Source organism: Seriola aureovittata, chromosome 17, assembly GCF_021018895.1.
Source record: "Seriola aureovittata isolate HTS-2021-v1 ecotype China chromosome 17, ASM2101889v1, whole genome shotgun sequence".
NCBI classification, from domain to species: Eukaryota; Metazoa; Chordata; class Actinopteri; order Carangiformes; family Carangidae; genus Seriola; species Seriola aureovittata.
The window spans coordinates 11,298,270-11,313,404 of NC_079380.1; the positions used below are offsets into that span (position 1 = coordinate 11,298,270).

Genomic DNA, 15,135 nt, shown 5'->3' on the forward strand with positions numbered 1-15,135 from the left:
ACCAGAAGAAGAAATATAAGTTTTAGACATATAAATGAAATAATATTATAAGATTACACACCTTGATATGAATGAATGTTGTAGAGCTCATTGCTCCAAATGACACCGATCTACCGCAGTTAATGTCAATGTTGATTTAATGTGCATGTTGATTTAATGTGAAACTAGAGGCGCTGGGTCTGTCACCCTCTCTCAGTCGCTGCAGGACTTTAGCAGCTGATCACCCATAGTACATACTGTACATGCATGAGGAATATAGGTCTTACTGCCGGGTAGAGACCCATCAGTGCTGCGTTGAATTTCACAGATGGAGGTTGACATCTCATGTCAGAGTGTGGACGATTCCTGCTGCACGGTGTGTGGGGAAATCTTCCTGGTTCCAGAAGTCCTCTGCTGCATCGGCTGTGGTCGAAGCTTCTGTAACTCTTGTTTGGAGCAGTTCTGGATACAACATGATACTAAAGAGTGTCCTCTCTGCTTTAAAAAGAGCCCTGGACTTCCACATAAATCATGTGAGGCACATGGAGACAGACTGTTTCTCCTCTGTGTAGCTGATCTGGATCCTGTCTGCTCTATGTGCCACAGATCAGGGCTGCATATGAATCACAAAGTGTATCCTATAAGGGAGGCATTCAAGGATTGTAAGGTAAGCTGAATTAAAATAGCTTAAATGGTTTAATGTATTTTTTTTTTTTTGTTTAAAAGTGGGTCTTTATCATGTATATGTAGATCAAGGGTGTATGATATACTTTAATATGAAGAATTATTGAATGTTAAACCCAGAAAACAACTTCATGAGGACTCCCTGCTCCTCCCTGTGGGCTCAGTAATCTATGCGCTGTAGAAATTTGACTGTCAGCTCCTCATTATCTCTGTGTTTGCTTATTTCACCTCATCCATTTAGAAACAATTTTCAGTTAATCTGCCACTCAACACGTGATTTATATGAAGATTTCACAGCTTAAAAGTGCCATTAAATTTTGTTTCATTCATTCTTTTATCTCAGAACTTTAAATGACTTTATGGAAAATGAGGAATTAAAGAAAGCACAAAAAACTGCCTTTGAATTGAGGCAGGGTGGGATGGGATATCTCTCTCTCTCTCTCTCTCTCTCTCTCTCTCTCTCTCTCTCTCTCTCTCTCTCTCTCTCAGTGTGTGTGTGTGTGTGTGTCACTGTTGTTAACTGCTTTTGGCTGTTACCATCAACTGCTCTGAACTGCTGCCCTGACGCTGGCACGGATGCAAATCATAATCACTTATTTGGTTAGGGATTGCTTAGGAGTGATTTCCACTTGCTAAATTACACAGAATGTGTTCAATGAATGACTAAATTACTCTTACTTGCCTCTTCGCCTAAAAAGGAATTCTGTGATGTTTACATAGTCATGCTGCACTGTGATATGTTCGAGGAAATCATAATGGACTGTAGACACGAAAATACATCACATCTGGCTGTATTACTCTCTTAAAACTTTTAAATTGCAGCATAATCATTTCTAAGGTAACTATAAACTAACTTATACAGCAGATTGTGATTACCCTCATATATGCATGATTTAAAGCTGGCTGTGAAGCCTAACAGAGCCTGTGTGAGATTGAAGAGCACACATAAAGTGTATTATACACTAGAGTTAAAGCTGCACAGGTCTACATAGTGTTTTCTTGTGGTAGGATCATATTCCCCAGGCTTTTATATCACTATCTATGCTCTTGGCCTATTTTTGGTGCAACATTGATTCTTGTAATGTAACTCCCACAATATAGTGCTGGATTGCAATACAAATAAGGTTATCTAACTGTTAAATACTTTTGAAATTAACAAATGAATCATCACCCTCTGTTTGCTCTTGAAGACAGTCAGTGGTGTGCTGGGTGAGTAATGTGAGCTGTGTTCAGTGTTTTTATACCAGAAGGGGGTTTGACTCAGGTATTTTAAAAATAACCTTGTGTCAGTTCTTAAAAATCTGTTGCCCAAAGCTAAACTTGACCGTGAAAAAAATGTTCCAGTGGTCAGCAGGAGGATATTTCTTTACTCACATAACTTCAGTCCAAATCGGTTACTTCTGTCTATTTATATCTCCAACCCGGACTCTTATTTTGAACATTGTTTCTCTGTAAACCCCTCATTACACTTTGACGGATTGTTTCACCTTCTCAAATAACTCGGAGGTGATCATCGTATAACGCCAATCAAAAGGCCGTCTTGAGTGTGAATAATCCACTGTCACCCTACTCACTGTCACCTACTGTCATGCTTGTGTTGTGCTAGAGATGTACAGATACAGTCTCTTAAATGGAAAGCTGATTTGCTTTATTCTGAGGTGTGGTGTTTATTTGAGAACCCGCAATGTGCATGCTCAACGCAGCACAGCATAACATTGGATATGCCTTCGGGAGCTAAGGGTATTAACACTTATTTCTGAGGTTAAGATGAGATAGCCTTACGGAGACATGGGAGGGGCCTTGGATCCCGCCTTGTCATCAAAGCCCCCGTGAAGAAGAATGGCAACCAGACGTGTTCATCTTGAAGATGACCTTTCCTGTCCAATTTGTGGACATATTCTGAGCAAGCCAGTGGTGCTCACTTGCAAACATAGATTTTGTAAAGCCTGTCTAAAAGACAGCTGGGAGACGCAAGGCAGTGGGGATTCACACTTCTGTCCTCTGTGTTGGCGCCGGTCATCCATGGATCAAATAGTGGTGAGCAGCGTGCTGGAGAGAGCCTGTGAATCCTTCAAGGAAAGCAGAGGCAGAAATGACCCGGAGGCATGTCAAGAACACGGAGAAAAGCTCACAATGTTCTGTTTGGAGGACCTGGAACCCATCTGTGGTGTGTGTGGGAAGGCAGCTGCACACATCGGACACAGGCTCTATCCCATCGGGGAAGGTGCTCATGACTGTAAGGTAGGCATATTAAAGTCACAGTGTTGGTCACCTCATATATTTCACATAGGTGGCACTTTTTCATTGTGTAAGCTGCATATCTTCAATATCAGCTACTTGCGAAACCTTGCATCAGCAAGAACTCTTCCGTCCGTTTCCCTCCTGATGATCGCCTCTGGAATGAATGATGAAGAAATGTTTATTGAATGTGTCTGTCACACTGCTGAATTTGAAGCATGTCTTCAAAGACTACTACCTAAGGTCAACAATAGTGTGGGGGTCAGCCTTCACGGTTAAAATGGGAAGATGATTGACAATCATAACTGATTAGCTTGACTGATCAATTTGCAAATTAATAAATGAAATCTCAGTGGCTCTCTATCATTGCATGGATAGAAGATGTGCCAGATTGTAGCTGGACATAATTTTAATTTAAAGCTTACCACCATTTAGAAAACACATTCTTTTATTGTGTTTTTCCGTTGATTTTGATTTACTTACTACCTTTGTGCTTCCCTAAACCTGATATGCTGACATGTGCGAAGGTGTTGGGCAGAGTTCATTAACATTCTAATAATAGATTTATATTTTTGGTTTCCCGTTGCTGCTGGGGGTCTCGAGAGGACTGAAACTCGACTCCCACAAGGTTTCTGTGATGCTACATTCATTCTACTCTTGCCCTCCTTGGCCTTCTCTTGGGACCGGGGAAACCTTGAATATTAATCTCAAATCAGTTTACTGGTTGCCATATTGTGCCCCTACCTGGACTCTAAGCTGCATGAGAGCTGTTACTAGGGCATTCTCCATAGATTTGTCCCTTTAATTTGATGCTGCTGTATTGTACAGCTTTACATTACATACAGGGAATGCTGCCATGGAAGAGTATGTGGCAGCTGAAAGCCCCGCATTGTGCCGACAGCTTGGCCACCTGCCAGAGTGACCTTGTTTTTTAAGTGTCGTGCGCTGTCATTGACTTTGTAGGAGGAACTGAAGAATGCACTGCTGCCTTTGAAAGAGAAATTGCAACTGTACAAGAAGGCCAGAATGGTCTGTGAGGAAATGACAGAACATGTTAAGGTACAGTCACTCCCATCAGTACCAAATGTTACTTTTGAGAGCCTAGGTGTGGAGACGGTGATTACCCATCAGTCATTTGTCTTTCCAGAACCAAGTTGAACATACTGAAACACAGATCAAAGAAGAGTTTAAAGCCCTTCACCATTTCCTGAAAGAGCAGGAGGCTGCCAGGCTTTCCACTTTAAAGGCCGAGGAGGAACAGAAGAATCTGATGATTAACCAGACGATTGAGGACATGGACAGTGAAATGACATCTCTCTCCAACACGATCAGATTAGTAGAACAGGAGATGAAATCTAATGATGTCCCATTTCTTAAGGTAGATATGCTGTTGCTATAGACAATTTCTACAACAAACCTTACCCAGATATTGTTTTACATGCATATGCACATCACTTGGTGAAGGTTGTTCTCTTCATTTTTGTTTCCAGAATTACAAGGAAACAATAAAGAGGTAAGGGTTACTGCCACACCTAGCATCCAGTCAAACTTATTTTTTAGAATAACTGAGCTTTACAGACACAATTGTCAACATCTAACCACTAAAGTATCTCCTCAGAACCTGGCGTACTTCCCTTGATCCAGAGATGATTTCTGGTGCTCTGATTGATGTTGCCAAGCACTTGGGCTCTCTGAAATATAAAGTGTGGGAGAAGATGAAGAGAATAGTTAGATATCGTGAGTTCCTCAAACAATATTTAGTCATGTGTTATTGTTCAGTTCTTTTCCTGCCATATTAGTAACTTCTACTTTTCTTTCCTCTCTTGAGATCCTGTGATTCTGGATCCCAACACAGCAGCGAGCTGTTTCATCCTCTCAGAGGATCTTACGGTGGTGCAGACCGCTTCCCAGAATTTCAAGCTGCCGGACAACCCAGAACGCTTTGACATCAGTGCCGAGATGCTGGCTGCTGAGGGCTACACCTCTGGACGCCACAGCTGGGATGTGGAGGTTAAAGACAACACCTACTGGGTGGTGGGAATAGCCAGCGAGTCCATCAACAGGAAAGGAAAGCACGTGCTGACACCAGCAGAGGGGTTCTGGACTATTAGGTTTCGCAACGGAGAGCACAAGGCCTGCACGGCACCATGGGAGCCACTGAATATGACCAAGACGCCGGAAGTGATAAGAGTGGTTTTAGACATGGACCGAGGCAAGGTGACCTTTTATGACCCTGGAGAGAGAACACCTCTCTACACCTTCATGGATGTCATCACACCCAGAGCTTTTCCCTACTTTTGCACTGCCTGCAAAGAGCATCCAATGAAAATCCTGCCTGCAAGGATATCATTGTCAACAGACCATTAATTCACATTTGACTCAAATTATCATCGTATAAAAATCCAATGAAAGACAGCAAGGGCAGCATAAGCTTATAAAGATTTGACATTTTCAACTAACAGGACTTCATTGCCTCGAAAGTTGAAAATGGACCTCTAAATTTCTTTTTTTTTTTTAATGAATGACTGACGCAAACACAGACATGTTTTAAAATATTTAATTTGAGTTACAACAAAACAAATGTAGTCTGGAAGATTTGAAACTGTAAATAGCTTTACAATCTTTAACACCCATATATTACTACACTGATAAGATTTATTACATAAAATGACTGTGACTATGTGTGCCTCAACTTTGAATGGCACACAATCACTATTGTGATTTTGAGCTCCTTTCCATGAAGAGCATAAAAAAAAAAATGAAACACAGATGTGAAGTTTTCGCATAAGGCACATACAGAATGTGTATTTGCAAACCCGTGCCAGTGTTGTTCAGAGGTTCAAATATGACATGTGAGATTATTTTTCCAATGCTGTAAGACTCTATGGTTAGTGTTTGATTTAGTAGCCACGTGTGCAGCATGTTCAAGTCTGGCCTTTCAGTCTCATCCAAACACATGGCAGCAACTCCATAGCTTCACACTCAAGTATTGCTTAATCCTACACAGAATTAATCTTGCAGCATATTTCATATATGGGTAAAATACCCTGTAACGACATTTGACTTGATATCACCCGTGCTGTCCTAACCACAATATTTTAACATGCTCCTATTTCAGATTGGTCGTGGGAGATGCCCTCTTTATGTTCGGTGATGCGCAAAGGCTTTTTGAGGTGTTCATTTAATAATTAAAAAGAGGTTATTAAAGGGAATAAATGCCCTCACACTATGTCCTGGTGTGTTACTCATACAGTGTTAAAACATCATCTGCAACAGTACTCTGTCTATGTAAGTAGTCCTCTCAACTCTGTTCCCTGAACGTTTAAAATCTGGGCAGGCGGTGCACCGAGACTTACTGATCCCAAAACCAGCACATGCGTTTTATCCTCTCTCTCTATAGCACCTGTTCCACCGAGGCACCATGACTGCCTTGCTATGGCCTCCATGTCATAGAGACATTCTTCCCTCCGCTATAGCATTGTATAGCTCCTCATCTACGGCCTCATAACGTGCGGCTCTAGTGTTCAAAAAGTAGATCTGGTCGGCTGTGAGACGTGGGTCGTATCCCTCCCTCTGCAGCCTGGTTTTCTGGATTTTAAATGTACCTATGCAGGAATGTGTAGATAAAAAAAACATATAGATTATATTTACTGACTTGAAATCATCAGTGATGGTTCACATTTTTATGAACTGAGGGATATTAGGACAGCTTACCTGTGGTGTCTACGTGTGGGGAGATTCGCAGAAACACGGGGCGAGCATATGGCGGAAGCGCTTGCTGGACTTTCTGCAAGAAATCATTGCAGTCAAAAGTCCCTGTAGTGTCTGCAATAGCAGCCATGCCTGCCTTACCTTCCACACCTGGTATGAGACACGGAGAGAAACGCTTGTCAAATCATGAGTACTGTCAAAAGCAATATGCATTAAAAGGGAAACAACAATTATGCTCCCAACATGATGCTAAAAGCACTGAGTATCACCTGGCACTGCCACGCCATACACTGCCACATCAGTCTGACCCAGGAGACTGCTGAGTATGCCCTCCACCTCGGTGGTGGACACATTTTCTCCTCGCCAGCGGAACGTGTCTCCACCGCGGTCTCTGAAGTACATGTAGCCCAGGTCATCCATCACCAGCACATCACCTAGAGTAGACAGATGGAAAAAAAAAAAAAACCTCCATGTCTAGTCTAGTATGGCTAAATAATCATAAACCATTACCTCTAACTAGCACTGACAAAGGAACACTGCCTTTAATTCTCAGGGTTTCAACTTTCAAGTTTAAGGAGCTATAAATATCTTCATTTTGAACTTTTGTGTGAGCTTAAAGCAAACTGTGTTGACTGTTAAGATGCAATGTTATTGAAATGTAACTGGAGCACAAACACGCATATGAAGGAATATAAAGGATTAGCCACCTGATAAATATGCAGAATCATTTTTCTTAAAGACATTGTGAGCTATCTTCTTCCTTGTTGCATCCTGATTAGCGTAGCCATCGAATCGCCGTAACGGGTCCTGCTGGTTGATACGACCTACCAGAAGCCCTGGCTCCCCTGCAATGACATGGAGGAATTTAATAAGAGTGCTTTCAGACATTCAAAAAGTTAACAATCCCATACTACCTCGAGCAAAGTCATTAATTGTATATGTATTAGTTACCTGGGCGGCAAGGTACACAGAGGCCCCGGCTGTCGCGAATGAGCTCCATGCTGTCCTCGTCGACCCTCACCAAACGGATGGGGTACACATTGGGGAGAATGCGACTGTTGAATCCACAGGCTCCCACCTGGCAGAACAGAATGAGTTAAACTGTTATCTGATGCACATTTTATCAGTGGAGACACAAGTAACACGGTGGATTGCGGACCTTGCCATCCATGTTTGCAATACTGCAGTTGCACTCAGTGGCTCCATAGAACTCGCCAATCTGCCCCACCCCAAAGCGTTCTGTGAAGGCCTCCCACACACTGGGGCGCAACCCATTTCCCACCGCCAGCCGAACTTTGTGGCCCTTTTCCGACGGCCGCACAGGCTGAGACAGGAGGTAGCGGCAGATTTCCCCGATATACTGCACCACCTACGAAGGGAAAGCAGTCTTTTATTTGCAGCAGTACTAGTTCAACATGTTGTTGAATGTTTTATAGTTATTGATCTCATAAAATACAGCGCTTCTCAATATTTTCCAAGCATAAGCTCTTACACTGCAGTTGTACTTAATACAATCTTCCCAGAAACGGCTGGCAGAGAATTTCTTCTTCACTACTACAGTGAGGCCGTGAATCAGACACTGCCCAACTCCCATGATATTCCCTGGCAAGAAGAGAAAGCTCACACCTCAGTTATGCAAACCTAAAGGGGAAAACTGTATTGAACCAGAGCTGGAATGTACTGTCACACACCCGCTGAGTGATAGAGAGGCAGGCAGTCATAGATGATGTCATCAGGGCGCATGCGAAAAGCAAAGTACCCAAAAGCAGCGATTCTGTAGTAACTGTCATGGAAACAGAAGAGATTCACAGACATTTACCATTACAACTCTGGAGGGTGATGCTTTTTGTGTGAGTGATTGTTCAAGAAAACGTACCGACTGTGAACCACAATGGCAGCCTTGGGAAGTCCTGTGGTGCCAGAGGTGTAAATATAAAACAGGCGGTCTGCAGAACACAATGCAACAGAGTATTACATTTGCACACTGTAAATAAGTGTCTTCACAGCATTTCATTCACTGCTAGAATGCCATTAGTGCCTCGTTTTCATTCAGCCTTTTGTTTTCCTGGGGAAAACAGCCTTCTAGTTTGTTATGAAGGGTATATCTCAGACTCACACCTTTAATGCTGACTTGTAGGTCCATTAATCTAAGACAGATTGACTATTGTATGGGGATATGGTTTGTTATTAAGACAGTAATATCTACTCCAGACAGCTTTTGCTGTCTAGAGAAAAATGTCAATATCTGTCTTGAATTCAAAATGACTAATATCTCTTGAAGTTCTGCAAAACAAAGTATTCACCTCATCAAGCTTGAGTTAAATAATTACTGGGAAGCAATTTCAGTTCAGAAACTAGATAGCAAAGCGAGAAAAATGAATCGCTCTGGGGCATATCCTTTGAGAATTCAGAATAGAGCAAAAAACATAAATAAATAAATAATAGAGGTTATCAACCAAACACAGTGTAAGGAAAAGTCTGAAGAGGGTTATGTAAAAGGAAACTACTCATTAACATACAGATTAAGTCTCAAATAGAGCCAAAGTTGAGTTCAGTGGAGGAGAAGGATCTCACCGTTCATGCCTTTAGGGGGAACACAAGGTGAAGGGGAATGTCTCGATGCAGTGGCTAAAATTGGGTCAAGAGGCTGAGCACCCAGAGAGGCCAGTTGTTCTGCACTAAGGTCTCCTGTACAAAACCGTACCATGGACTGGGTGATGGAGGAACTGACCTCCAACATGGCTGACAGAGGGAGATCAGAAGAGAGAACATCAGTCAGGTCAGTGCAAGCGTTGTAGCTTGCATAAGAATATTCTGTAAATACATATCTAATGTTGTGAGTGAAATTAAATATGAGCTGTAACAATGGTACCTCGATAAATGATCCTTTTTGTATGAGGTCAAAGTAATTAGAGTTTCATTTCATCTCTGTAGCCATACCACAGCAACTTTAAAACTGTTAAATACAAATGCTACACTTTAATAGATACAGTGACCACAGACCACGAAGACACAGACAAACAAAGTGAAGCAACTGTTAACTGTCTTCACGAAAAAGAAACAGAAGGCGTTTTACTGGTGATGTGGCCACAAACAGCATGTTCTGACCACATGACATGTCGGAGACAAAGTAATTATCACAGTTTATGTTCCATACACAGACTGAAGATTAACAGTGTGACACCACATGAAGAAATGTTGACCGCCTCACATGATGTAAGAGACAAAACATTTGATTTGTTGCTGAGGTCAATCAATATTTCACTTAGCGATAGCGATGCAGCCGTCTGGCTTTTTAATTAATGTGATGAATAAGTGGTGGGATGAACCCTGCCACTGATATAGAATTTATACAAAAAACATAAATACTCCTGCCGTTAAACAGTCTTACCATCAGCAAGCTCAGCTCCGAATACAACAGCCCGTGACCCTGACACCCCGATACAGTGCAGGAGGGAATCATGGCGGAGGTTGAAGTTGATGAGCGCAGCTTCCACCCCAACCTTGGCCAAGCCCAGCCATAGTGCCACCTGTAACGGCCTGCTTTCCATGAAGAGAGCCACCACATCCCCGGAAACCCATCCCTGACCTCTTGCCCAATGGGCCACTGCGTTGGACAGCTCGTCCAGCTGCCTGAAGGTCCATGTTTCCCCTGTAGCTTCATAGATAAGTGCTGGTTTGTTTGGATGAAGTTTTACTGTCTGAGCGAAGATGGAAGGAATGTTGCTCCCATTGCGCATGTAACGCCACAAAGCCAGCTTCACTCTCAACAGCACATACAGGCCACTGGTGAGGAGGATGAGGAGAAAAGAGGTAAGTGAGGATGAAGAGCCACAAGCATCACAGCTTTATTTGGACATTATTCAACTTACTTGAGGTCTCTCTTGGCAGTACGCGCTGCAATGTAGAAGTATTTCCAGCTTCTTGTGCCCAGATATACCCCAAGGCCTGCTGCCAGACTCCAGGACCAGGACACCCCGAAGAGATGCAAAAGTCCCATAGACCCCAGAGAGGCTGAGACACTAGCTGCATTGTGCATTCTTGTCATGGAGACAAAGAAGAAAGACAGGTTTTATAGGAAGGAGTGGACGTCAGTTGAAGCCTACAGGGCTTTCTCTCATTAGGTTAAATAACTACAGGTTTGTACACACAAATACATACAAGAAATATTTATTAGGTAACCCACGGCTAACAACTCTATAAAAACCCTGAGCAGGGATTAAGTTATTACCAGAGTTATCCCTTATCAATCAGTTCACATTTAAGCAGTGCACATAAACAGACGCCATTGCAGGTTACACAGATTAGCACCGCTAACTTGCTCTATAGTCATGTATCGCATACAACTTACCTACGAATCAATAGACTTAAGCGATATCACCTTTCACCCGCTAACCCCTCCGGCCAGCACAACTTGTCACTCTGTTACTTTCGCAGAAACTATCGAGTATCGAAATCGTCCCCCGGAAACGTCGAGGATATTTACGCTGTAACGATTTTAGTTTTGAAGAGTTACAACAGTTTTACAGTTCGCTGCTAATCGCTAATTGTTGTGAAGTAGTAAACAGTTTTACGTTCACACTATATTCGGAAATATATCAAACGTACATGAGCGAGTCCTATAGGCTGGCATCTGAAGGGGGGGAGAGTTCATAATTTGTGCTCGACAGGCAGGAATGGTCGAAATCTGACAGAGAGCAGGGAAGTGCAGTGTGGACCAGGCTATTTTCTGTACTCCATATTGAACAGAGTCCCTGCCAAAGAAGCACCGCCCATCCCGGGAGTGAGCCTCCACCAGCAGCTCAGCCATTTGTTCAACCCGGCGCTTGTCAAGCTTTTCTCCATTTTGATTGGACAATATTAACCCCGCCCAATTGCCCAGCCACCCGATTCGCAGGTGGCTGCAATTGATAGTAGCACCGGCACAGACTACTAAATCAATGTTGGGAAATGTTGTGAAAGTCCGTATCTATCTGTTATTCACACTGCTGGTTTGTGCACTCTTTGCTTACTGAACATGGGCCTCATAAGCCCTGTTGAAAATAACACAGCAAACTTTGACATGCTTACATTTGTCACAACACACATGGAAGAAATAATTTATTGCAGTCCGTAAGAGAAAAAGTCCAAGAGCAACATGGTTATTGCAGACTGAAGGTCTGCCTGCTTATGAGCCATCAGCTGTTACTCTGGGTCTGTGGGGGTAGAAAGCACAGCAAGCTCTGGAAATCACTGCTCTCCTCAGTAAGATGTAAATCCAGGGGTCCAAGACCTGATTCCAGGAGGCCATACGTAAGCACAGAAGAGTGAGCCCATCTGGTACGTCAGTTGAATCTCTGGGGCTTCGGTTCAACTTCATCACAAGAATATGGATCTAAAAGCAGAAACACAGAATTGCTCACGATGATGAGGTGTAGCTATTACTGTATGATCTACGATATTCCTTAATACCTGAATACTAACTGTCAGAATGGCTCTAGAAACATATTCTGTGGTCTAAAAGAGTAGCACTCACAAGAAAGGGACTCCAGCACACACAGGAAACCACAGTGATCGCTGCCAGTTGCGCCATCATCTCCACCTCCAACGACCAAAACACGGAGGAAGTTGACGCAGAAGATGGACAACAGGTGCAGCGAGCTTTTAATTTTGCATTGACATTGTGGCGATTTATTCTGGCCTTCAGCAGTACCACACCACTCAGGATGTTGCACAGCAGGGAAAGAGTGAGTGCAGTGAGGCCCAGACCTGAGAAGGCCAGAGCCAGACGGGTGTCAGCTGTAGACTGTGGACCATGGATCGGCAAGAAACACCATGTACCGGGAAATTGGGCAGAATAAGTCCCTACAGCAAATAAGGGTAGAACTGCCAGCATCAGTGCAAGAGAGGCTAGAAATAATACAACTCGTTGCGCATGAGTCACTGTAATAACAGTAGCATGGTAAAAGGGCTTGGCGATGGCCACACAGCGCTCCATTGCCATCGCACAACCGAACAGCAAAGGGCATAAGCCAAAAAACACCATACACGCCCCAAAGATTTGACAGAATGTGGGTTGCTTCTCTTCCTGTTTATACAAATACATGACAAAGGCCCCTGGGATCATATGACCTCCGAAGTCAGCCATTAGCAAAGCCACTGTTAATAGCAGAAATGGGGTTTTGGATTGGCGGCGGAAGCGGACACGGGACTTAACTAGGATGCCCAGAGCGGTGAGGTTGGACACGGCACCAAATGTCATACTGAGGCAGGACAGCCCTAAGCCTGAAGAGCTGATGGGTGGCCAGGTGCTGCTGTTCAGCAAGGTACTTGGCTGTTCAGAGGAATTCATCTTCATGTTCTGGTGGAGGATGGATGGTGTAGAAGAGGTAGAAAATAAAGTCATAAGTGTAGACGGTGTCCTCATCCTTAGTGTCGTCTACAGAGAATTACAGACAAAGTTAAAATACTTCCGTTAAAAAGCCACTAATGTTTTTATGTCATCCTGTTCTGCTAGCTAAAAGGTGTCTCAAGTAAATCATAGACAGCAGGACAGAGTAGTCTTGAATGCAAAATCGTGTATCAGTATGATACATGTATCACTGGGCAGCTCAGACACTGATTACAGCAAGTGGTCTGCCAATGACACTTGGGATTTAGACCTTAATTAGAAAACCATCAGTTTCTCAGGCAGTAATGAAGAGGAGTGGATTAAACCCTGCTTTTGTCTCTGCCAATCATGCAAGTGCATGCACACTGAAGTGCTAGCTGGGAATAAATCAATAGATGCATGCTCACAAATGCAAACTTTCAGAAATACTACTGTTTGTGGAAAATAATGAGTTTCACTTCACTTGTCATACACCTGCCATGCTCATGTACAGCATCTCTTACCCTCTTTGAAAACAGTCATGTCTTCGTTTTGGAACTTGATATTTGCTATTGTTGAACTATAAGCAGAATGGTGTACCAACAGGTTAATGGATTTTCACTATCCAGAAGGATTTCAATCTTTGCCTTGTCACAAGGGCACAGAAATAATGTACACACATTTTCTTTGGTATGTGGATGGGAGTCATAGAAGAGGCCTCTGAGGCAAAGGTTCCAGGAGCTGACATGTCTTTATATAAGAAGATAAAAAGGAGATCAGACCTGTAGCTAAATTTAATGGTTCTTTTCCATCTTCTGGAAAGACGTTTTTTTGAGTCTCTCTTTGTGGTCGATACCGCTCTACCCCGTTGAGGCCGCTGACCTCCAAAGGTTAAAAAAAAAAATCATTTGGAGCTTGAGTAAAAGTGATTAAAATCCACTGCTCCTCCTTGTGCCTGCACCGATAACTCACAACTGCTCAAGCGGTTCATTTATTTTATCAACTTCTTCACTAGTGACTGTAACTCCATAAAAATAAACAAATTCCTTGGAGACTGAGAGTAAATTACCGAGGAACTGCCCAACAAAAATAGGATATTCAGAATCGGGAGGTATTCATCAGTAACAGAAAAAGTTATCTTGGAAACTGTGATATCATCTACCATGGAAACTGTTTTCTTATACATCAAAGCTGCGACACAAAATCTCTTATTTGATTTGTCTTTTGCTGAACACAGGGTTTTTTAAAATTAAATAGATCTCTCCCCTTCATTATCCATGTCTTAAAGTCTTCAGTATAGTCACAATGTCAGAATCTTTATTTAACTCATCACATTTCTCATTCATAATAAAAGTGGATTAAATACATGAACTTAATGAAGAATCCCAGCTTTCCTAGAGATCCATCTCTTTAGCCATACACTAGTCTTTCTTACATATTAAATAGCTTCTTATATTTTAGTATTTTGTCTATGAAGTGAATTACTATTACCATTAACTGGTTATGAATAATAAATTAAACTTACCTCCGGATGACTCCAGATGAACTCTAGAATCGTTTGTTTTGGCTCAGAATAAATAACTGTGTCTCACTTGTCTGCAGAGCTGTGTGATTCGCCTCATTCATTCATCACTTTTGTCCAAAATCACTTACTCTCACCCTCCTTCCTTTCTTTTCCCATGCCTCTCTGACAGTTTCTCTTTCTCCTGGGTCCGGGTTTTCTCTCTTTCTCTCTCTCTCTCTCTCTCTCTCTCTCTTTCTCTTTCCAGAGGCTTGGCAGCGATTTTATCTCCACATGCTAGACCTGCATTTTCCTTCCTCTTCTGGTTGCCTTCCTCCTTTCTATCCATCTCCTCTGCTGATGCTTTGAACCTTAAGTGATCTCAGGTTATTGCTTTCATTATGTAATATTGATCCAGTGTTATATGGAACAGCCATATCCAAAGTCAGTTGTTGCCAATGTGTTTTAATTCTTTATGATAATTCCCCCGAAACACACAGATAACAGGGGGGATGATGCACAGAGACAGACATCAGAGGAGTTTGGAAGTGCATGATGATTATTAGATGCCTGAAGGGTTTCTGCTACACTTGTTGGATCTTGTTTGCAAGAATAAAATACTTGGATCCCATGCTGAACATCATCCAGATTGATACATTAGAATATATTAAAT

At 42.5% G+C, this 15,135-nt stretch overlaps 3 protein-coding genes across 5 annotated transcripts; 1 reads left to right on the forward strand and 2 right to left on the reverse strand.

Annotated features, from left to right (window-relative positions):
* Positions 1-270: 270 nt before the first annotated feature.
* trim35-13 (tripartite motif containing 35-13) lies at positions 271-6,125 on the forward strand. 3 transcript variants are annotated; one of them, XM_056400512.1, is made up of 7 exons: positions 276-646; positions 2,699-2,904; positions 3,865-3,960; positions 4,049-4,279; positions 4,392-4,414; positions 4,520-4,638; positions 4,730-6,125. In XM_056400512.1, exons 2-7 carry the CDS (start codon positions 2,797-2,799, stop codon positions 5,266-5,268), a joined length of 1,116 nt encoding a protein of 371 aa, XP_056256487.1. In that variant the 5' UTR covers positions 276-646; positions 2,699-2,796; the 3' UTR covers positions 5,269-6,125. The 3 variants fall into 3 exon arrangements, with proteins under 3 accessions (XP_056256486.1, XP_056256487.1, XP_056256485.1); XM_056400511.1 differs by lacking the exon at positions 2,699-2,904 and having other exon boundaries at positions 271-646; XM_056400510.1 differs by lacking the exon at positions 276-646 and having other exon boundaries at positions 1,541-2,904.
* Positions 5,445-11,339, reverse strand: slc27a1a (solute carrier family 27 member 1a). Its single transcript, XM_056400507.1, has 13 exons — positions 11,221-11,339; positions 10,485-10,652; positions 10,004-10,398; positions 9,187-9,354; positions 8,489-8,558; positions 8,304-8,395; positions 8,105-8,214; positions 7,772-7,981; positions 7,564-7,690; positions 7,320-7,457; positions 6,882-7,046; positions 6,616-6,762; positions 5,445-6,506 (listed from the first exon to the last, which is right to left on the reverse strand). Exons 2-13 carry the CDS (start codon positions 10,649-10,651, stop codon positions 6,349-6,351), a joined length of 1,947 nt encoding a protein of 648 aa, XP_056256482.1. The 5' UTR covers position 10,652; positions 11,221-11,339; the 3' UTR covers positions 5,445-6,348.
* A 135-nt stretch (positions 11,340-11,474) lies between these two features.
* On the reverse strand, positions 11,475-14,878 carry ptger1c (prostaglandin E receptor 1c (subtype EP1)). Its single transcript, XM_056400515.1, has 3 exons — positions 14,487-14,878; positions 12,128-13,030; positions 11,475-11,986 (listed from the first exon to the last, which is right to left on the reverse strand). The coding sequence occupies exons 2-3, from the start codon at positions 13,016-13,018 to the stop codon at positions 11,780-11,782; spliced, it is 1,098 nt and encodes a 365-aa protein (XP_056256490.1). The 5' UTR covers positions 13,019-13,030; positions 14,487-14,878; the 3' UTR covers positions 11,475-11,779.
* Positions 14,879-15,135: the final 257 nt, after the last annotated feature.

Bases quoted from the DNA above. Each gene is read 5' to 3' on its own strand.
- trim35-13 (XM_056400510.1), top strand. From the start codon at position 2,503: ATGGCAACCAGACGTGTTCATCTTGAAGATGACCTTTCCTGTCCAATT. The intron at 2,905-3,864 runs GTAGGCATATTA...TTGACTTTGTAG, and splicing joins AAGGTGCTCATGACTGTAAG to GAGGAACTGAAGAATGCACT. The intron at 4,639-4,729 runs GTGAGTTCCTCA...TCCTCTCTTGAG, and splicing joins GAAGAGAATAGTTAGATATC to ATCCTGTGATTCTGGATCCC.
- slc27a1a (XM_056400507.1), bottom strand. From the start codon at position 10,651: ATGCACAATGCAGCTAGTGTCTCAGCCTCTCTGGGGTCTATGGGACTT. The intron at 10,399-10,484 runs GTAAGTTGAATA...CCTCCTCACCAG, and splicing joins ACTGCCAAGAGAGACCTCAA to TGGCCTGTATGTGCTGTTGA. The intron at 7,982-8,104 runs GTAAGAGCTTAT...TTCCCTTCGTAG, and splicing joins GTATTAAGTACAACTGCAGT to GTGGTGCAGTATATCGGGGA.
- ptger1c (XM_056400515.1), bottom strand. From the start codon at position 13,018: ATGAGGACACCGTCTACACTTATGACTTTATTTTCTACCTCTTCTACA. The intron at 11,987-12,127 runs GTGAGTGCTACT...TTCTGCTTTTAG, and splicing joins TGTGCTGGAGTCCCTTTCTT to ATCCATATTCTTGTGATGAA.